Here is a 23,519-nt window from a genome sequence, read left to right on the forward strand (position 1 = left end):
CTAAGTTTACAGATCAACCCTTACTAATAAAAATAGATGTACAAGGTGGGGAAAGGGAGACACTTTGGTAGGGTCACCCCAGAGTTGCATTGACTAGCTCTTCGTCCTGGTCAGGCCCTTGGCACAACCCAACTCACCTCCACGCCAGTGTCTTGGTCAGGCCCTCACTGCACCTTCCTCGCGCTGACAACCCAACTCACCTCCATGCAAGTGGCGACAGCAAAAAGAAAGTGTTCACTTTGAGGGACATTGCTAGTTCAGTGGGGCAAACTTGCGCGTGTCCAACAAAATTATTGCTTCCCCACCACCACGGAGTCCATCACCCAGTCTCATTTGTTGGCACTGTTATTTATTTTCCTTTTTTGGCCAGTTTTTTTTGAGTTTCCAGTTGATTAAATTCTGGATAATGGGGATTTTAAACTGTGAAATTAAACAGCCTTGCTGATAAATATGGCTTAATAGAGAGAATTTATACACTTATTTAGTTTACCTCTGGCTTCTCTTTAATGTCCTATACCACACAGGAATTCAGTTCAAACTTTGTAGGTTTATTCCTCTTAACCTTTGTTTCAGACAGCTGCATGTCCTGAAGATGACATTACATGGGGTAAATTTCAATTACAGTAAAAACTATGGTATCCGGAATTCAAGTAACCAGCAAGAAAATGGAGGAAATTAATTTAAAAATAATTAATAGTAGGTAAAACATAGGCAAGTTTCAAATTGTAACAGTAAATGTTCTCTGAAGTAACACAAACATTTGGTGAAGATGGGGGCAAATACTCAGACAGCAGAGAACCTTGGTCATGCTTTGCTCGTAACAGCTGTTTGAATAAAGTTGTGTGAAACAGCAACTTTATTCCCCCAAGATGAAGAGCTGGTTGATGCTGTTCGTCGTTGGGGTGAATTGACTCCTTATTCCTGCTTAGTAAAAATCTCCATGGTCAGAGACTTTTATCTCTAAACTTGGGGGTTAATTATATTATTGTTTGTCTTTCAGGTGGCTCCCTGGAAGAGGTGGGGGGGGGGGGGGTGGAAAGAGAACCTGCATGTAGTGACAGTTAAATGTTTTAAATGTTTTCAAAGAATGACTCAAAATAAGTAAAAAGCTTTGAGGTTTATATATTAATGCAAGTGAAGTTTGTTCAGTTTTTTTGGCTTTTAAACTGTTTATTCTTAAGGCAGGTGTATTAGTTAGGCATCACAAGAGTGAGTCTCAAGCAACCAGAAAGTAGTTATCAGCATCTACTAATCCCCATAGGTCCTGGATACCAGGGGTTTTCTGTTTTCATTTTAAAACTGATGGCAATGTGCTTTAAAAAAAAGTTTTAGTGACAAAATAGTCAAGTATCAAATTCAGTCACTTGGTAAACAACTTACTTTGTCTTTACTGTTTGTTACCTTAAATATTATTTTTCCTTCATTGATACAACGTCCTCTCTTCCACAGAGATTGCCTTTTGACATTTGTCTAGCTTTCCCCTAGCCTCAAAATTTTTTCAACTGCACAATTCAATTCCTCTTCTTTCAAGATTCTGCAGATTGTATTTTACTCAGCTGAAATATCCTATTTAGACAGCACCTGGTAAATTGCATTAGATTTTGGGCCTGGTTTCTTCAAATGTAGAATTCCCTCTCCATGTTAAATCAACTTTATGACAATTCTTGCCCTTGCTTCCTCAAAGAGCAAATACAAATTGCCTCCAACTCTTTTTCCCGAACCCCTCCATTTAATCATCTTTGAAACTTTTTTGGTTATTCCCATCTTTTCCCTCAGTTTAACATCTTTTGTCTTATTTAATAGCTACACTAACCATGCCCCTCCCTCAAGTTTACAGATGAAGCTTGTACTAATAAAGTTATAGACTCTTACTAGGCAGGGATAGGGAGACACTTTGGGAGAGGCCCCAGCTTGTTAGAACGGAAAGGATGAAAAAAGTGGCACCACCAGAGCTGCTGTGACTGCCCTCAGCTCCATAGAGGCTTTGATGTATTTAAAATTCCACAACTGCAGGTTTTGCAACCAAGATGGAGCAACCACAAGGGGTTGCAGATTCCAGGGAGGCAGAGGACTAGCGTAGGGTGCCAGAAAACAGGGAGACCAACCCTTGTCTCAGGAAAAGCAGAGGAGACAACCCATAGTACAGCGACTTCAGCAGTGGCCAGTGAGGGGTTCTGCAGCTAAAGGATCCAGACAGGCAGCAGGCTTTTGCTGACTCAAGGAACCCAGAAAGGCTGTTGGCTGCTGGAGACTGTAGATAAATATTTGGACTAAATTCTGAGAAGAGTTCCAATCTTGTCTTAGCATCTGGGTAATTCAGATACTGTTCTATGAGGCATTTGGCCTCTTATAAAACCCATCAGTTTCATTCATGTCTGGGGTGAGAAAATCTTGCAGTTGTTAGTTGATATGGCTACAGCTTAATAGAATAAATTAATAGTTGAATTAAGCCTCCTAGGACATCACCTGATTAATGACATGACAATAAATTGAATCTTGAATAAAGTGTCATTTTACACAAAATTGCTCATCTGCTGTAAGGCAGATAGATTCACCATCTGAAGTGCCTCTTACATGCAGAAAAAGCAAAAAAAGTTCCTCTCAGTCACTGAGTGTCTGTGGATTTGCTTTCACTCCTGCAGCCTCTGCAGCCACACAGTCCAAACCATTGGCAACCTCTGACATGATTAGGAACCCTTCAACACCAGCCTGCATTTTCTTTCATCTGGTCCTCGGCCAAATACTGGCATCATCCTCCTGCTTATCACCCCAAAAACTCTCCTTCCGTCCCTGAATGGAAGAAGCTTCTGCCTTTGATAGCACCATATTAGGTTTGCCACCCTCTGAAGACCACTTTCCTTTGATTCTTCAGTCAGCCCTAAATCTGACTCTTCCATTCTGCACTTGCTGGTGCTAAACTTACTCCTGTACTTCCCATTCCATTTAGAGTCTATTATTATTTGTCCAAGAGCATCAGAAAAGCCTTTTTTTTTTTTTAAAAAAAAAGTTATCTTGTATGTGGAATTTATTCATTTATAATAATAGTAGTGAAGATTTTCACCTTTCATTGCAATACAGGAGACCATTTTGTCCTGTTGAGTCTGCCACCTTAACATTTCCCATTCATTCCCCACACCTCTGCAAACCTTGCCTCTAACCCCTGCAAATTCTACCACTCAACTAAACATGAGTAACAACTTGGTGTCTAGTCTTGGATGTGGGAAGAAACCAGAGTACAAAGAAACTCAGATGGTCACACAGAGAAAGTGCAAACTCCATACAGGCAAGAGGTCAGGATCATTGGACCAGGCTGTAGTTCTACACAGCTAAATCATTGCGCCATACCAACTAATTTTTAAATCCCTATTTTTTCTATTTGTATTTTATAAACATTGTACATAATTCAACATTTAGAGAGTGGGACTTATCCAATTTCATATTTCTATGCACAGCAGCAAAATATTTTACTGCTCCAAGCAATAAACACCAGTAATCTAACTTTCAGGAAGTGTTAGAATAACAAATTTCCAGCCTGCGTATCACTTCCACTACAACAAACATTTTGCCTTTTTTAAAGCATCTTGCACAATATTCTAAAAATTTTAAATGAAGCAAAATGTCAAACCATTAGGATTTCCAAGAATTGAAAAGCAGGTTATTGAAGTCTCATTGTATTCAAACACTATAAAAATCCAGTTTATGGGGTAGTGTGGCCAACCTATTGTGAGTTGGTAGTTTATGTGCAAAATGATCAACTGTCTGGAAATATGCCTCGCTGTCAAGCAGGTCTAAGATTTACCTGAAATCTTGCATCCAAGGGAAATCCCCACTGTTACAATTTATTGACACAGTGCTGAAGTTTGTTGAAAAGGCTCATTTTCTAAACTGTCAGAAAACTATTAAATTTCCATTACTGAGGAACTGCATTTGGTTTGGAGAAAAGGCAGAAGAAAAAAGCATTTGGCCTTGCATCTTGTTCAAGTTCCATAAGGTACATTAGATTTAAATTACACAATCATATTGGAAGAAAACCTGGTCACTCGTTGTTATACAAGGAAGTCTGCAGATGTTGTGGTTCCTTGTGGATTTGTTTTTGACAATTGTGGTAGTTTTACTTCAGTCTCTTTGTAGGAGCATCAGACTCATCCATTTGACCAAAGCCTTCCTTTGAAATTGGAATACAAATTAACAATATTGTGCACAATCATTATTTTATTGTATCTGTTACATTGCTATTGCATTTCAGTAAAGTGAAGGGTAGAAGTAACAAAGCTGAACACTACACTTCATTGGATGCTTTGCATTCACTCTCTTAACCTTGCACCATTTTCTAATTAACATCTTCATAAAGGAAACTCCTGCCAAACAGGATGAAGAAATGATCACCACCATTTCAATATCCTGAATATTACTGAGGATGTGTGCTTCTCAAAAGACGAAGAAAACTTCACAAAATTACAATGTGGTTGGTCAAAGGGTAGGGGACAGAACACCATTTTGTGATGTGTTAAAAGATCACATGCCAAATAGAACGGCTGTTCTTTGGAAGGTTGATAATGCTACAGAATTGTTTCATTCCCTCCTGACTTCCCCCCTCCCCCCACACCATGGCTGGTTAAGCTTGGTTTTTACTGGAATTTTCTTCATTTAATTAAAAATTCCAGAACAATCTGAGTGCACGAATTAATTAAGGTGTTCAACTCGCAACTGTAACAAATTTGTATACATAAACAGGAGGCAAACTTTAATTTACAAATGCTCTCACTAATGTATTATGGTTTTGAAGTACAACCAAAAACAACCAATAATGGGTATCAGAAACTACAGCAACAAATTAAAAGCAAAACACTCTCACCCAGACAGTAGCTTATGTAAATTTGGGCAGTTACTGTCTGAGGCACTAGGATGGGCAAAATGGGGCAATGGCTGTCTACATTACTTTGTATGAACTACTGATGTACTGAAGAGAAGTTTCTGTTTTTTCTTCTTCTTCTTCCCATTCTTCTCTTCTGGAAAATTAAAGAAAATTAGATGTTTATACATTCATACCAATTATAATTTCAATTCAAGTGCATTAATAGATTTCTTTAGATGAGTGGTATATTAATAGTTTGAAAATGCAATGGAATACTTTTGCAAATGAAATAATCCAAAAATACTCAAAAATCAACATATACAATGAATATTTTAAAAGCAGGAATTCAAAGTTGTTATGCTGCCTCACCAAGTCAGAAAACGTTAATAATATACACAAACGATAGCATCCTGACAATGCAACATCCAATTGTTGGAAAAGCTCTGCAAGTGAAAGGTAAACAATGTTTCAGGCCCAAGCTTTTTAACAGGAATATGAAAAAACAGGTAAATGTCTGAATAAAAAGATGGGGGAGGGTGAGGAGAACAGGTAAGAGGTGGATACAGGTGGGAGATGTAGAAGATGAAGCTGAGAAGTGATAGGGCTAAGAAAGCAAGGGAAGGGGATAGGGAACATGAGGAAAGGAGACAAGATTAACAGAAATTGGAGAAATCAATACTTTTGCCATCTTGTTCGAGACTGCAGAGATGGAATACAAACTGGTGGTCCTCCAATTTTCAGGTGGCCTCAATTTGGCAATACACGACTTCCTTACTCTTACCTCGATAGGCAAAGCATGCAGGATCCTGCATTTTATACAAATCACTTTCTCAACCTGTCCAACTAGTTTCAGACTGTTGAAAAAAAAAAGTACTGGATATAAAAATCCTACAAACCTCTTTCAGAATTGCACTTGTTTTTATTGTCTCTACTTCTCAGCTTTCCTTCAAAAATGCAACATCCGACACCCATCTATCCTTTCCACCAGTTTTCATTACCTCGAAGCCTATCTCTATCCTATTTGTTATTGACTGTCACCTTTAAGTTTGGAAACTGTCTTATACACCCAATTTCAAATTATTAATATACTCCAAGCACTTGTTCCAACATCACCTTTTGGGCAGTTCATTGTACATTTCCTTCCCAGACTAAAAAGCAATCTTTTCACTATTTCACCATTTACATGGTTTTGATAAATCAACATAATTATAATAAATCAATCCATATCCAGAGAATAAAAACTCAAACTTACCCTATTGACAAGACTCCTACATTTTCAAAGCCAGATATTGTCCCTTCAATCAGTATCACAAAATAATTCAGAAAGCAATTCAGTAAATTAAAAAGCCTGCAAAAGTCAACCCAGTGCTTTACTTACACCAACTTCCATTCACTTCTGAAACATTCTATGTTCCATGTGTTCACTTCCTGTAGATCTATACTGATGAGATACTTAGAATCAAGGCACACTGAAAAATCTGAAAAAAATATGCTGTGGATGGGGAGGGGAATGAATCTGGACAGGCAACATCTCGGGACTCTTCACTGGAAACCCTTTTGTTTGCTTAAATGCAACACCAGAGCTGCATTTATCCTTACTGAGGAATTTCTAATTCAAAGAAGTTACCTTCCTCCAAAAAGTTTTCCAAAACTTCTGCTATTCTGCATGCACGTATGTATAATGCAATGCTCACTACAGCTTGGGGTCCACATACAAATATGGAGTTAAATGCACAGCCCAAGATAAAGATTATTCTACAAAAAGCTTTAGCATAGCCTGAACACCACCATGAAACAGCATTACCAAAAAAAAAATCAAATTAGGATCAACATAATTAACAAGAATAGACATTCACTATTTTCCTTTTGAGTGGCTTTGCAATCTACTCCCCTACCTGCACAAAGGTCTGGGACTGGAACTTTATCAAGCTGGAGGAAGGCTGCCTCCATGGCTTGACTGAAGGAATTTTGAAAGCTGGGGACAGGTACACGGTCCGAGAGATCACTTTCTCCATCACTATCTGCTGGGGGCATCAAACTGGTTTCTGCTGTCAAACAAAAAATTGTTGTTAATTGATACATTAATATGAGGATGAACCATGTCATAAAATTATTGCAAAGTGTTGTTAAATGCTAAAAATAAACCTTTTTTTGGAGTTACTTTGGGCCACACTTCTGCTTTTGCCTTTCCATCCTTCAGCATCTGTAGTAAGAAGTAGTAACAACCAATATTTAAAACTTTTATTGTAGAAGTAAAAAAAAATTAAAAATCACAGAAATAGTAAATAGTAGGGACGGCAACCCAAAACAGACATTTAGGTATGGGCAGATGTTGGAAGAGGCCATGGTAGAAGTGGGGCTTTAGAGAAATTCTTGAGGATGAAAATTACAAGAGGCTTCACACAAGTTGAAAGAAATGGTATTTTGGAAAGGGAATGTAGAAATAAATTCCTAAAAGATTGTGAAACCATGAAGGATAGAAAATAAATTTAAATTCAAGGGATTGGGACACTGGAAGCTAAATGCAGTTGGGCTGAAGTTTACATAGTCAGGTAGGAGGTTAGCCAGGCCAGTTAGACAGTAGCAAGCCCTGAATTGATAAAGGTTTGATAAGAATTTGTGCAACAATAAGGTGACCAAAAAATTATAAAGGATTATAAAATTGTGTTAAAGGCAAGAAAGATTAAGCAAAATGGTTGGCAATTTGGAAAAAAAAATCAATTCTCCTCAAAAGAAAACAAATTAGTGTCAAGAATGCAGTCAATTGTCCATAACATGCCATTTTTCCTGAGAATTTTAAAGGTGTTTTAAAATTCCCAGATAGTTAGATGGAACTTTCATGCAGATTATTTCTTGCATATTCAATATTTCTCCCCGAAGCTAACTTTTCATGAATAATACATTAAAGATTGAATTCATTCATGTTACCTTTGCAAATGAAGGAAAGTGTACTTCCTCCTCTATGCTACCAATACACAGAGAGGGACTCCCTGGACTAAATACAAGGGCGGATGGATTCAATGTTGATTCTAAAGGAAGAATTAGAATATTAATGACAACATTAAGCATATTTTAGAAAGCAAACAAGGCATTTCACCTTAATTCCACATCAGACCAAATCTAAAAAGCTCAAACTTTTATCCTACATCGCACTTTCAGAGCTTATATACCCATTTCAAGCATACTGAGTGTTGTTCCCCTCTGCCATTCTTACAGGCTGCAACTACTTTCATTGGCAGGAAAAAAACTTCAGCTCCTTCCACCTATAATTTTAAACCTACATCTCCTACTTTAATGACATCCGATAGGTGAAGTCCTTCCTATCCAGGGCTCAAATTTTCTATAAAAACCCTCACCATGACTTTTCTTCCCCATCAAGATGACACAAGCCAATTTCATTAACATTTTTCAAACCTAGGAGCAATCTCATAAATGTCTCCATTAGCAGTGTTTATATCCTTTTTGTGTGGCAAAAAGGTAAAACAGATCAAGCAGCATGTGGAAGCAAAAAACTAATTCAACATTTCAGTTCGAGACCCTACATCAGGATGGAAATGCTGCTAGTGTGTAGCAGTGTTAAAGGAGGTTGGATGGAGGCTAACAGGTAATAGGTGGAACCAGATGGGGTGGAGTTGCTGAGCAGAAGGAATCAGGTTTAGGAAGGAGATGGGAAGACAAAGGAAGAATACTAGGTAGACTGACAGATATGCTTGGGAGGATAGCATAGGTATATGGGTTAACTGAAATTGGGAAATTCAATATTTGTATTATAAAGCTACCCAAACTGATATGAGAAGTTCTTCCAATTTGCAGTTTGCCTCTACAGCAAAAGAGGTAGTCGAGGACAGACTGGCCAGCATGGAAAATGGAAAGTTAAAATGACACAATCATCAACTTGAAAAGGCTATTGTGGACAGAGAGTAGGTGTTCTGAAAGACAGTTGTTTAGTTTACACTTGGTTTCACTAATGTGGAGGTGACTATATTATGGGCCCTGAATGCAGTAGAGAATGTTAGAAGAGCTGCAGGTGAATCTATGCCTTACCAGGAGGATCTGCTTTGGTCCCTGTTGGTTGTGAGAGTGAAGGGACAGTGTTACATTTAAGTCTCAGGGAGTGGGAAGGGAGCCCAAACAGCAGTCCTTGCAGAAGGGGAGGAAGACATCAGTGCTGGTGGGATAGTGTAGTTCCATCCATCATTCCCTCTAGTCCCACCTATCATCAGTTTCTGCCTCAACTCCTCCACCCACTGAGTCCATCTGCCCATCACCCATTTGGCACCACCTAACATATTAATCTTAGTAATACCCTTCTCCACCTGGTTTCAGCCATCCTTCAATCCTTCCGCATGTGGTTGCACCTACTATCTTCTATCTGAGTACATGTGCACACACACCCACCATATATGCTGCTTGATCCAGAGTTTTTTTTTCCAACATTAGAAGTTGCCTTCTTTCAACCTTTGCAAATTTTGGCATCATGTTCAAATGTTGCGACATTCAAATCCAAATCATTAAGTAAGGGATGCAGCAATGAGCCTCAAGGACCCCCAATATACTGTCTTAGATAACAGAACTTCTGTACATCACCACCCTTCAGTTTTGAAGTCTATCCCAATTTTGTATCTAGTCTGCCAGTTTTCCTTAGACCCTATGGACTTCTGTATCTCAGTAATGTGATTACTCGTAGCACATGTTAAGTAATCAATACACATCATTGGAAGTACTTCCTTTTTGAGAGAGTAATTTCTCTTTCATGCAAGCAACAGGCAATTACTGTATCAAAACATCTTTTACTAAACTCCTGAGCAATGAAGAAAGTGGACTTCTGTCCTATCTGGCTCCAATAGGAGCCTTAAAAGGCTAATTATGGACAATACTCTTAAGTTTTTGCCAATTTAAAGTGTAATACTTTAATTATTGTTGATAAATTTAGAAAGTGCTACTTTAAGTGATACGATATTAATTGTAACCTTTTTTAATCATGGTAAAATACCATTATTTATTTTTTCTTCATCATTGTAACAAAGCGATATTCAAGGACTTACAGTATTATGTATTTTTCTAACATTAAATCTGTTAGATTAATTTTAGTAAGTCAGATAAACCTTGCCAAGAAACTACAACAGTTTTCCTGGTGGAACTGCATCTCTAAACTGGCTTTTAAAAACTGCTGGCATTGAAGTAGTAATTTCAATTAACAAATTAATCACACAAGACAAATTTCTTTATGATTATTACCAGAACATGAAAGATGCCACCAAGCACAGAAATGTGTACGATTCAAAGAATCAAGACTTGGTGTTGGAATCCATAATTTTAGATTTTGAAGTTTAGAAATATTTTTCAAAAGTTTAAACCATGGTCATATGCAGGAGGAGTCGGAGTGATAAAATTACTCATTATTGCTATCAAATTAAACAGAACATTTCGCAAATCATGGCAGGTGCACAGGGAAAACATGATCAATGTTGGCAATCCAACAGGCAGACCAGTAGGGCACTAATGCAACCCTAAATTCACAAGATTTCCAATGGAAGAGGCACATTATACATGCCAAATTATATTAAATACAGATTACAGTGAAAGCTGCAGTAGGTTTTTGGGAGGGGGGGGGGGGGGAGCAGGGGCAGGGACATCAGTAAAGGTATGACCAGCACACCACTTATCAGCTTTCCCATTCTACATTTTTTTTCCCCCAAAATGAAGCTGATGCGACATGATTAACCACGAAGATCAAATAAAATTCTGGCAAAAGCCCCAGCAGATTTAAAACAGTTTAAAGTGGCATTCCACTGCTGCAGCTTGAGAGGGCCAAGCTATTTTACACAAAAATGCTGGAAGATCTCAGCAGGTCATACTACATCTATAGGAAGCAAGACGCAGTCAACATTTTGAACCTGAGCCTTTCATTAGGAAAATCAATTGTACTAAACCATAGCATCTGCAGATTTTGTTTACCCAAGCTATTTTACATATTGCCACTTCTATTTCCTGATTCTTAACCAACTCAATTTAATGCTCATTTTTCTTGCAAAAAAAAAAAAAATGCAAGGTGACACTTTATCAGGCAACACCAATCAGCAAAACATTCACATAATTCAGTGGAAGAAATCCAATAAAATTTGTTTCATAAATTTACGATTTTTTTTTAATTGTTCTGAGACTATATTGGTGGACTTAAGTATAGAATTTCATACCTGGCAGAGAATTTGGACTGCTGCTGAGGGTTGTACTGGCTGAAAGAATGTTTGAAGGCAGAGGGTCACCATCCGGATTGACAAGGGAAGTGATGCATTGTGCACTCTCTGAAGAGCCAAATGCTGGGAATTGCTGGTAGTTTTCTAGTCCAATATGTACTTCTGAATCTAAGCAAGAGTTATTAAATTGCAGAAATCATTCAATATCAATTACATTGGAATTCAAGATAAGAACATGCACTCACATTTGCCTTGCTTTTCATTCTCTTCCATTTCAATCCTACGTTCTCTTCGACGTTCATCCCGGGCTTTCTTCAAACGAAGAGATCTCCTTTTATCCAAATCAACTGTCATTTGAAGAATAAAGTTAGTTACCTAGGTACCAAATGCAAATTACTCAAGTCACCATTTCAAGTTGCAAAAAAAAAAAACCAAAAAAACCAAACAAACCTGAAAAAGCATCCAATGTTTCTTTAGAAATCACGGGTGGTTTCAGTGCCAGCTCACAAATACCAAACTCACAGGTCAGAGGCAGATGACATAAATAACGGTGTCTGCGTCGTACATCCTATAGAAAATAGTCCATATTGATACAGATGTACAATTTACTTAGGGTAGACATTAAATGAGTTTTACTTTAACCAAACAAATGTCCCACAAAAAAGTTAAAACCACAAAAAATATCAAAGGCAAATAAGAAATTGAAAACTAAAAATGATGAGCGATTATTCAATGTTCACCCAGATAGGACATTCAGCAATAGCAACCTATGCTTGACCTTACCGAGTATTGCTAGATGCTAAAACTAAAGATGCTTAGTTTTCCAACTGGTTGGCCACTGGGAGATCCCTGCTATTGCAGTGGACAGAGTGAACATGCTCAACGAAACTATCCCAGTCTCATCCTGTCTTCCCAAGGATGAGGCCCTCTATTCCAGATTATACGAGATGTCCTCCTTAAAAAACATGACATCCCCCCTTCCACCATCTACTCCACCCTTTCCTGCATTTCCGGTGCATCTCCCCCTCCGCTCCTAGATGCAACAAGGGCAAGATTCCCTTTATCCTTGCCCACCTCCCTTTGCATCCACATCATCTTCTGCAATTTCTACCACCTACAGTGACCCCCACCTGCAGACACAACCTACCCTCTCCTTTTTTACCTTCTGTAGGGACTGCTCCCTCTGATTCCCTCATTCTTTTCCACTAATTTCCCCCCTTGGTACCTACCTCTCTGATCATACACTTGCAGCCACACCTCCTCCCTCACCACCATTCAGGGCCCCAAACACTCCTTCCAAGTGAGGCCTTCAGTTGTTAATCTGCATGGATCATCTACTGCATCTCGTGCTCCCATTGTGGCTTTCAGAGAGACTGGACGCAGTCTGTAAGATTGTTTCATTGAGCACCTTTGCTCAGCTGCTGCAATAACAGGATCCTCCCAGTGGCCAACCATTTAAATTCTACTCTGACATGTTTGTCCATGGCGTCATGCACTGCCATACCGAGGCCAACTGCAAATTGAAGGAACAACACCTAATATTCCAACTGGAAAGTCTCCAACTAGATGGCATTAACCGGATGACTTCTCCAGTTTCAGTTAGGACCCCCCCCCCATTTCCCTCTCTTTTCCATCCTGTTGTCTCCTTTCCTCCAACTCTCCATCCCCTTCCCTCTCTATTCAGAGCCTGTCCACCCATATCCACCTATGATCTCTTTACTGTGCTCATCTCTATCATTTAAGTCAGGCATCAGCCTACTTTTCCCCTCATACTTTGACGAAGGGCTCAGGCCCAAAATGTTGGTTATGCATCTTTATCTTTGCTACATCAAGAATGCTGCATGCCTTGCTGAATTTTTCTAGTAATTTTGTGTAAACATCTATCAGAGTCTGGACTAACTTTACCAAAATTATTAAAATTTAAGTTAATCTACCTCTGTCATTGAATGCCCAACAATCTCTACCACTGAAGCAGTGATCTTCTCAGGACAGTTCTCCAGACTTCCATATTCCCTCACCAAACATCGCACATTAACTGGGCTCAGAAACATATACTGACCATCCTCCACTGAAAAGATACACAAGATTTAGTTAGCATTAAAAACCAGAATATATACAATTTAAACAAGAATTTCTATTTTTCATTGGTTTGCACATGACTACAAAGTCTGGGGACAAAAGTTCACCTTTAATGAAAAGATCTTTCTGCAGAACTAATCTAATTTCCTGAAATAATTTTTCAGTAATCTCTGAAGACAATGTGGCCAACATTCTCCAGGTTTAGTATTCATGGACAAATAAATGAATGTACTTCATCCTTCAACCAAGGAATTACAAGTCCTTTTATTGAAGGAAATGGTCATATTTTACATATGCCTATATAATTTATGAGAACAAAAACAACTTTAAAGTTAAAAAATTAAAATTCACTATATCAACCAAAAGGCTCACCCTGGTAGAAATAATAGTAGTAGCTTGTTGATGAACTTTCTTTAACAGCATCGACTAACAGTTCAGATTCAGCCTCAACTTGTCCACATTCAGTCTCACCACAGGCTCCCTCTGGCATTTCACAATCACTGGTTGATTCAGGAAGAGTGACTGACTCATTCAAGATAGTACAGCACGTAGCAATGACCTCTTCTTGAGGTTCATCAATAATTTCATCAAATGCAGATGCATAAGCCAATGCATGCTGTCAAAAAATATTCAGACCAGGACAGATTAGATATTGAAACATGTTCCTTCAACAGTTTCTGTACCATTTAAAAATTACTTAAACAAACTGATTTTATTTGTTACATCTATTATATTGGCTGCTAAGACATACTACCAATTTTGCTGTACAAAGTAAAATAATTTCTAATTTAATTGGAAGCCACCAAACTTGTCGAGTGAGAGTACAAGTGTGTGTCTAAGTTTAATCTGTTCACATTTCAGAAATACAGATACACAGAAGTAAAACATTATTCTGCACACTGGCAATACAGTAAAACCTCGTTAGAACACGGTAGTTGGGGTCCAAGATTTCAAACTGCGTTACAGCCGAGTTGCAGAACAGATGCATAGATGTCAGAGTGCTCACGGATAATCAAACCCAAATATTACCAGTTTTCAAAGGATCCGCTATCTAGAAATAACAATTTCAATGAAAGAAAGCAAGCGCATTCTTTTAATATTGGAATTCTGAATTTTAATCAACTTATTTGCAAAGTTTAAGGTCCACAGACACCCGCGCTATAAGCGATTCCGCGGATTAACGAATCGCATTCTAATGAGGTTTCACTGTATTTAAAAAGCATTGTCACAAAAAAAACTATCTTGAAACCAAGGATATTTGGTAGATTTATCTTTTCATACCCAAACTAGTCAGTAACCTTTATCTTTTCCAATTTCACTTACTTGCCACAGAAAGCAGCAACAAAAATACATGGCAATAGAAATGTCAGTAATGACAAGTAATAGTTGCAAATTGATTCTAAAACTTGCAAAATTAGTTTTATGTAGAGAGAAAAAGAAATGCTAAACAATCAAGAACAACAAGTATATTCCCACAATAAAGGCATTCCTAGAAAACCATCCACAATACAAACCCTTTTTCGCATAAAGTCTGAGACCCACATTACAGTGGAGATGCATTCAGAAGTTTCTCTCATTGTCCCCGAAGGACTACACATTCTATCAGCAAGGGAATTTTTATTTTAATGGTTTTAATTAAGAAATGAATGTTGCATTGTTTGATCAAATGTAATTCAACAAATATCAATAGAAGGTACGCCCTTAGTTTCCAAATCACTTAAGCAGTCTCCTGCTGTGAACCACCAGCCTGTAATAACTCCCTTTAGTAAATTAGATCAGTTCTCTTAAGAGTGGTAGGTCACCACTGAGGAAGAGTTGACCTGATTGAATAGCCTAATAGCTGTCACAGGCAAGCAAGCCAATAATCTCTATGCTTTTATAATTTAAAGCAGAGCAGAATGCCAGCTGCAAATGGAAATAGGAGGTCAAGAAAGAATTTATGATACTAACTGGTTCTTTAAAATAACAAACTTGTTAATGCATGTACTTTGTATAAACTCTAGGAAAATGCCTTAGAAATTTTAAAGGATAGCATTTTCAGGATTGAGAACAATTTCCAGGGAGCAACATAATGGATTAGCGAGTTAGGAGTCACAGCTATAATGAATTAGCATTCTCATCTACAATTAGATATCAGGATACAAGAACCTGAAATCTGGTCATCCAATCACAATCCAACAAACTATATGTAGGGATACTTGGTAATAGCAGAATACAGTTGGATCCAAAAACAATCTGCCAACCTTCACACAAATGCTGAGCAAAATAGCCATGTGCTTGACAACTGAACTTCTTGTATGAAAACAAGAATATCTCTGGGAAAAGTAGGAAGAAACACCTTTCGTGAAAAACATCCTTCAATCCATGCTGTATTGCATTAGAGTTTAATGTTCGGTAAATGAACAGTTTGGAAAAACTCAATTTTAGGTACAATATGATGAAACATCACAAATCATGTAGAATTGGTTCACAAATAGTAAATATTTATCAATTTAAATTCTAATGGGATAATGAAGATGAATAAACTAAAGTTAGTCTGTAACTTTGATACTAACCTTGTTCTTCTTGCCTGTGGATGCATTATTTTCATTCTGTACAATCATGGGTGAATCAATGATCAATTCCTCGAGTTTAAACACGGTGTCACGAACTTCCTTCTCTGGAGGTCCCAGCAACTCCTGCTCACGATTCTACAATGTTAAAAAAAACTACATTGAAAAGATGATTGAACTACTATTCTAAAATTTAGAATGAAATAAATGCACTTTAAATAGACGATGACAGAATTAATATTTTACCAAACATTTAACAAGGTTCCTGCTACTTTACTGCAGTAGTAGGATGAAAGGTTAATGCTAATCTCCATATAGTTTCACAGCAGTATTTCAACTTTTAACTCTATCATTCCAGATCATTTTAATGTAGGTAGAGAGAAAACATTCTTCATCAGGAAGTAACAACAGCCACAAGCATCAGCTACCATTATCCTCTCCACCTGTTTAATTTGACAGGAGAATCAGTAATGCTTTTAAAAGCTGCATGTTTGACCTCTCCAAATCTGTTATGCATTCTTATTAAATCAGTCATGATATTGACAAAAAATATCAAGCAACCAAAACATTTAATTTAATGGACCCAAACAAAAATTAAATGTCTACTGGTTTTAATTTATCAAACTATCTAACTTTACATCCTCAGGACATCAACTACCGAGATCACTATTGACACATCCACAACTCCAAAATCTTCTTGCACATTTGGTTTGTTTCTCCTGCCTCAAATGTTCCATTTCTGCAAAGGTAAATGTTCTCACTTAACTTGCATCCTTTCTGAATCCCTATGCAGAAAACTTCTTACATTACAATCAATCATGTCTACTCATAGATCATGCCCTCCTATCCATTTCTCCCTTCACAAACTTTGTAATCCATATTTACAAGTACTACTTTCAATCTATCAAGTGGTCTTGCTTTTCATTGGACTTTTATCACCAAGACCATCTGATCTTTGATTCAGCCATTATCCAACTTTCCCCTAATTTACAAGATCACATTTCTTCCCTGTTCCACACCCTCACCATCTCATTTTCCAAACCTCTGAACTTGTAACATCCTTCAATTCCCTTTATCAGCTCAGAAAACAACCTTCGCATTCGACTCCTGGATCCTCAATTCTACTCCCAGTAAACTGGCTCCTGATCATCACCTTTTGACTGAAAAGATACTGATCTCCAAGCAAAATTTGAAAGCATGCCATCTCTCCCCAGGTGTTGATGACAACACTGCCATCTTATCCATTTTTTATTTTTTAAAACAGTTGCTAGAACTCATACCAATATCAAGCACTGGTTGATCAAATATCTAGCCAACAAATGAATCATATTCTTTGCTATCTTGGAATTATACAAGACATTTCAGACTACATTAAATTTCCATCCTTATTTTCCAATCCTTCCTAGGTGTCAAAGCCTTTTCAAGATGGATGGGCCATTACATTTCTGGTTTCTTGATCATCATTCAAGATTGCTCAACCAATATTCTCATCCACCAAGAAATTCTGGAATTACCTTTCTCCAAGATGCTTGTCAGAAACCATCTTTGTTTTCCAATACAAAAATAGGTTTATAAAGCTCAAGTTAACTGTCCCAATCCTACCTTGCTTCTTGACATCAAAACTGTCTCAGGATATTTTGCTATAAAACATTTTTTTTTTTTTTTTTTTATAAATAAAGTTACTATCGACCCACAGCAGCACAATCTGCAAAATTAGTTTTGTACCTTTAATTCTTGCAATGCCAGTTCAATGAAGCAAGATTCAGGTGTATTTTTCTCCTCCTCATATTGTCTCAGTAAAGCTGCTCTTTCTTTTTCTATCACATGCTGCATAACTTGCTGCTTTGTTGCCAGAAGCAGTTTTGAATACTGGTTGTGTTCTTCATCCACTGTGTTCAAATTAAATATAATTTTACAGGGAAGGAAGAATAAATGCAACAAATTCAGTTCAGAATGAATTGGCAACCTGATAATTGCAAAGTTCAAAATTAAAGCCAATGAGCTACTAAATCTTGTCAACAAATGAACATGTTCAGCTAACTTAAGAATAATCCAACTCTTTGGAAAATATGAATGTGATCCTTGCAATATCACGTCATTAAGTTGCAATTTATTAAGAAGATTCATTATAGAAAATAATTTGTCATTTGATGAGATCATCTGCAATATACTATCTGCTCAGGGGCAATGTCAATGCAGATATACAAAGCTATGTCCAATGATAGCATGGCATGACAAGTGGCTCAAAAGTCTCAGTTCCATTCTGGCTTCTAATATAGATAAACTATAAATAAACAATTCAAATGTAGATCACCTGCAAATTTAAACTTCTATTATAAATTAAATACAGGTCAAATCCACAAACAAACCTTTGTACAGCCAATTTAAGAACTTTCATTATGAAGATATGCGAACACAAGTCTTAAAGTAGCAAGTCCCTTGAAATAGAATTCTTTTTTTTCCACTTTTAAAATGCAGATCCTCTTGTTGGCCATCAGTATATAGTATACAGTGTTCAACTGTTCCAATTCAGAATACCAAATTTAAACGAACCTGAAGCTTATTGTTTAACTGATTTAGAATTTCCCTTATTTGGTACAGAACAGTTTGTAGTTAATTTTACCTTTTATATCTGATCTTTATGCAACCAAGACCAATGTGATTATTTTCAGCTGTCATGGAGTCTGAATGTTATTGAAATTACTGTTTGCAGCTCAAAATAAATACCAGTTATTTACAACAAAAGAATACCCTTCAATATATTTTCATCAGCTATAATTGTACACATATTCTCAGCCAGGATGGATCCCAAATTAGTGAGTCTTGAAGAGCAATGTTTCCACTAACCTCCCAAGTGAATTGGTTCAACTTTCATCCACATAGATTTGGGTAAAACCATCAGAGCACCTTTCTCCCTACGCATCAATTGCATGGTCATCGTATCATCCACATTATATTGGCGAGTCTCCATGGCGATCACACTGAAGCAAAGCAACATATTAACTCTACACTATTCACTAAGGGCTTCGTGGATACTATATCGGTTATGTCCACAAGGACTAAATCTTTACATGTTGTCATTGTAACAGCCATAAAGGTAACTAGCTTGGGAATAAAATGAATGTCATGTGGGAAATTGGATCAGCAAGTTTGCTGATGACACTAAGATTGGAGGTGATGCGGTCAATGAGGAAGGCTTTCAAAGCTTGCAGAGGGATCTGGACCAGCTGGAAAAATGGGCGAGACGATAGAAGATAAAAGTGTGAGGTGCTGTATTTTGGAAGGACTAAACAAGGTAGGACACGCATGGTTGGACACGAAGTGAAGAGGAACAACAGGATCTGGCAATACAGATACATAATTCCCTGAAAGTAGATTGTAAAGAAAACTTTTGGCATCTTGGCCTTTATAAACCAAAGTATTGATTACAGGAGTTGTACAAGAGGCCAAATTTGGAGTATTATGTGCAGTTCTGGTTGCCATACTACAGGAAGGATAAAGATCAAAAGAGTGCAGAAGATTTACTAGGATGTTACTGAATCTTCAAGAGTTGAGTTACAGAGAAAGATGAAGCAGGATGACACTTTATTCCTTCGAGCATAGAAGAATGAAGAGAGATTTGATAGAGGTTCACCAAATTATGAGAGGAATAGACAGAATAAAAGTGAGTAGGCTCTTTCCACTTAGGGAGAGATAAATACGAGAGGCATGGGTTTCGGGTGAAAGGTTTAGGGAAACATTAGGGGGAACTTCTTCACTCGGTGGTGGGAGTGTGGAACGAGCTGCCATCTGACGTGGTTAATCCAGGTTCATTCTCAAGTTTTAAGAATAAATTGAATAGATACATGGATGGGAGTGTCCTGCAGGGTGATGGAATGGATGCATGTCAGTGGGACGAGAGGAATGATGTTTTGATACAGACTAGGAGGGCTGAATGGCCTGTTTTCTGTGCTGTAGTGTTCTAGGAGTAGAATTGCCACAGTACCAGTATTTCAACTTACTGAACATATCAAATTCAGCTCTATTGGCATAGAGAATGTAGAACAGAAGGCATACACCTTCCTCATTAGGAAATTTGGCAGGGCATTATTACACACATGGATAATAAATGATATTAGCTGGAATCAAGCAAACCAAAATCAGATACAATTTGTCTGTGGACTAATATGTCAGAGGATAAGGAGGAGCCAACAGCTTTATCCTGAACAAAATAGAAACTTAAAAGGCAGAAAATGCCTTTAATTAATCCAAGACAAGCTAGAATTTTGTTACAAATAGGAAGCACTTTTGAAAATAAACTACTGGAGAGTGTGAAGAGGTGAAAAAAAACACTAAATTTCAAACATAATTCAGAACATCCAGTTACTGAAGTTTCCAAGTGCACACAAAAATCTATATTTCAATCTCTCATCCCAAGGACCACAAGACTATGTAGCCCTATACAACCTGACAAAAAAGTGCAGTAGAATTAAGTCTTCAAATGAGTCATATATGTGAATCGAGTAAAGCTAAGATCAAAACTACATTACTTTCTTGGCAATCTTCAAAATTGCTATCCAACTAATTTATTTTAAATTATTGAAAACAAGATCCAATATAAAAGGAGAAAAAATCCAAGCACAGAGCAGAAAAGGGTTTTATTCCAAGGTATCACTAATTTTTATTTTAATAAGAAGGCACACAATAAATATTTTCTTGTCCAAATTCATTAAGAGCTTGATTTTTCTAGACTGAGTTTGCTTTGTATCAAGCAGACAATGCACAACTGACATGCTCCTCACCAGCTATGGCTCGATTGCCCATTTGCCAAATCTTCTGAGGCGATGGAAAGGACAAAAATAAAATTCAACTTTAGAGCTACATTCAAGGCTTGCATGAATGCACTTTTTTCAATACTGCATTATAACCCTCATGCAGGGTTAACAATCCATTCTATCTCCTTTGATGTGCAGGAGGAATTGTGGAGTGGGGAAGAGGAAAAGGAGCAGAATATTTAGTCACAGAATTGTGTTATTTGAGATAGCACAGATTGAACACATTAAATACATTCAGTGCAATCTCCTCCACTCAAGATTATTCTGTACATGGCCTTTCTGTACTTTCTCCTATTAACTGACCAACAGTAATTTTCAGTAATGGCTTGTTCTCTCTTCCAAGGACTGGTGTATATCAAGCATACAATTAGCCTTTAAACTGTGCCATCTATTTCAAGATTGCTGCAGTTAAAAGTAAAACATTTTATCAGATAGCTGAGCCATAATTTTTAAATCTATGCAGTTCTAATCAAGCATAGTCTCAACTGGCCTTCAATTTTTAAAATAGCATCTTAACATTTGTTTTCTGCTGGAGAGGAGTAAAGTCAGGTCCAAATAGGCTAAAGAGATTAATAACCCAAGATTCCACTACAACTTTGTAAATGTTACTCAAAAATTAAGATACCCATCTCAGCTTCTACCTCTCCCTTATTATCACAAGTATACGTCACAGAAGACATACACCTCCCTCACAAGGAAATTTGGCAGGGCTTTATTACACACATGGATTACCACAGTGCTCGATTCATTTCCTAATGTGGCATGATTAGCATAGCAGTTAGCACAATGCTGTTGCAGCACCGGGAATCGGGACTAGGGTTCAAATCCCATGCTGTAAAGAGCTTGTACATTCTCCCTGTTTCTGCATGGGTTTTCCCCAGGGGCTCCAGTTTCTCCCACTGTTCAAAAACATACAGCAATTGGTGTAATTGGGCAGCATGGGGCCAAAGGGCCTGTTATTGTGTTGCATGTCCAAAAGGTTTTTTTTTAATTTAAAATCATTCTCTTTGCAACTACTTATTGCTCAAAAGAATCAACTCTCACCTCTTGAGGTCTTTTTTATGGACAGCTTCATAACAGATAGGGCATTTCCCCCAGGTTTTTTCACTCAAGGACAGATAGTGAAGAATACATGCCCAGCAGTAGATGTGACCACAGCGAGTTATCTTTGCAGCAGAGGGAGGATACAAACAGATTGGACACGAAGGGACTTCATGACTGCATATACGCTAAAAAAATAAAAGACATGTCCTCGTGTCAAATTCAGGAATATATTACAGATCAAAGAATCAAAATTAACAAAGAACAATAATTGGAAATGCATCAATTAAATAATTTCTAACAGAAACCCTCATTACAAAAAAAACCATCACTAAATATCGAGACAAAGTCAAAGAATATCTCAAAACAGAGGCCAAATGTTAATATAGTAGCAGGGATGGGGAAAGGAGTTAAACCATTGGTTTACCATTGGTAGCTATCCAGGTTGTCTGAAATAGTTGTTTTTTTTTAATTGGGCCACAGTAAGTTTAGACAGCTCTATTGTGATAGTGATCTGGCAATGTACATTGAATTTAAAATGTTTTTTTTTAAGAACAGTAACATAAGGGGGAAGGGAGGTGATGAGTGAGGGGTGTTTAAAGTGGTTATTGGGGACACCCATGGTTATTTGGGGGTTGTAGATGGAGTGCTTGAAGGATTAAAAACTTTCAAATTATCATCACATTAAACCATATTGGCCTTTCGAGTCCTCACCGGTTCACTAGAACCACTCCACTAGCTCAAACCTCCCGCTCTCCGCCAATAACCCTCCAACCCCCTCTCCTCCGCGTGCACATCCAACCTTCTCTTAAATGACAGAATGGACCCTGCCGCAACTATCTCATTCGGAAGATCATTCCATTCTGCCACCACTCGCTGAGTGAAAAAGCCACCTCTAATATTTCTCCTAAAGTGTTGCCCCCAACTCATGGCCTCTTGTTTCAACCTCCCCTGCGCTCAGGGGAAAGAGTCTTTAATATATTGGTTTCACAAAAGATACAAAGCTACTATTTTTATTCTTGACTAAAGTACCAGGGTCATGAAAGCAGATGTCAAAATAAAGATTTTTTTTTCCTCCCAAGATGGGCAAGTATTCAGGAATAAAAATTCAATGAAAGGCTGTTCAATTATTTGGTCTTTCTTGGTGTTTGGCATCTGGGTCAACAAGGCCCTGTGCCTCATTTCTCTCTAAACTAACTGATCCCTGACAGTGTTAGCACAGGTAGAGTAGTGACAAAGGCAGACAGTTCCTTGCTGTCATTAGTTTGGGCAAAGAGCAAGAGCAGCGGGGGAACCTTGGTAAAACTTTACAAAATATTGGTTAGACCACAGATGGAATATTGTTTTCAGTCTGGTTACAAGGACAATAATTACACTGGAGATGAACAGGGTGGTGCCCGAGATATTTCTGTTATGAGATTAGATAAATTGGTTTTGTTTCACTTGGAACAGATGAGGCTGAGGGAAGACCAGAGAGAAATTAACAAAATTTTATGTAGCGTAGCAAGATTTTTTTGGTGGCTAAGGTGTCCAATACAAGATGACCTATATTTAAAGTGTGCGCAAGCATTTAGATGGCGTCAAAGAATCTTTCCAGTCAGGTAGTTGCAATTTTGAAATTACTGCCAATGAAGGTGGCAGAGTTTTGCACTCTCACTGTTTAAGGACCACCTGATAAGCAGTTGAATCACCAAGGCCTAGTATTGTAGATAGGAACTATGCAGTATGGCTCAAGGACTTAATAATTCTGCCATTTTGTATTTGCGCAACCTCATCCAACGTACCCCTACAGCCGACAAGGTTGTCATCCTGGGCGACTTCAACGCTCGTGTCGGCAAAGACTCAGAAACCTGGCCAGGAATCCTGGGCAAGCATGGCGTCGGCAAGTGCAACGACAATGGGCCCCTCCTGTTGGAGCTCTGCGCAGAACAGCGACTTGTCATTACAAACACCCTTTTTCAGCAGAGGGACAGCCTTAAGA

The 23,519-nt window shown here is 37.8% G+C and overlaps 1 protein-coding gene across 2 annotated transcripts in view; it reads right to left on the minus strand.

Moving 5' to 3' along the window:
- Positions 1-4,194: 4,194 nt before the first annotated feature.
- rnf10 (ring finger protein 10) overlaps positions 4,195-23,519 on the minus strand; it is a 45,497-nt gene continuing 26,172 nt past the window's right edge. Inside the window, exons 5-17 of one of the 2 annotated variants that reach the window (XM_069932973.1) lie at positions 21,542-21,726; positions 18,531-18,664; positions 17,409-17,572; positions 15,687-15,821; positions 13,504-13,747; positions 12,987-13,120; positions 11,503-11,620; positions 11,298-11,399; positions 11,053-11,220; positions 7,784-7,884; positions 7,001-7,058; positions 6,751-6,900; positions 4,195-5,009 (exon numbers count right to left, since the gene is read on the minus strand). In XM_069932973.1, coding sequence (XP_069789074.1) covers positions 4,936-5,009; positions 6,751-6,900; positions 7,001-7,058; positions 7,784-7,884; positions 11,053-11,220; positions 11,298-11,399; positions 11,503-11,620; positions 12,987-13,120; positions 13,504-13,747; positions 15,687-15,821; positions 17,409-17,572; positions 18,531-18,664; positions 21,542-21,726 — 1,767 coding nt within the window. In that variant the 3' untranslated portion in view covers positions 4,195-4,935. Of the gene's footprint in view, positions 5,010-6,750; positions 6,904-7,000; positions 7,059-7,783; positions 7,885-11,052; positions 11,221-11,297; positions 11,400-11,502; positions 11,621-12,986; positions 13,121-13,503; positions 13,748-15,686; positions 15,822-17,408; positions 17,573-18,530; positions 18,665-21,541; positions 21,727-23,519 lie in introns of both variants that reach the window. The other variant, XM_069932972.1, reaches the window with a different exon arrangement.

This window comes from Narcine bancroftii, chromosome 4 (genome assembly GCF_036971445.1).
Source record: "Narcine bancroftii isolate sNarBan1 chromosome 4, sNarBan1.hap1, whole genome shotgun sequence".
NCBI classification, from domain to species: Eukaryota; Metazoa; Chordata; class Chondrichthyes; order Torpediniformes; family Narcinidae; genus Narcine; species Narcine bancroftii.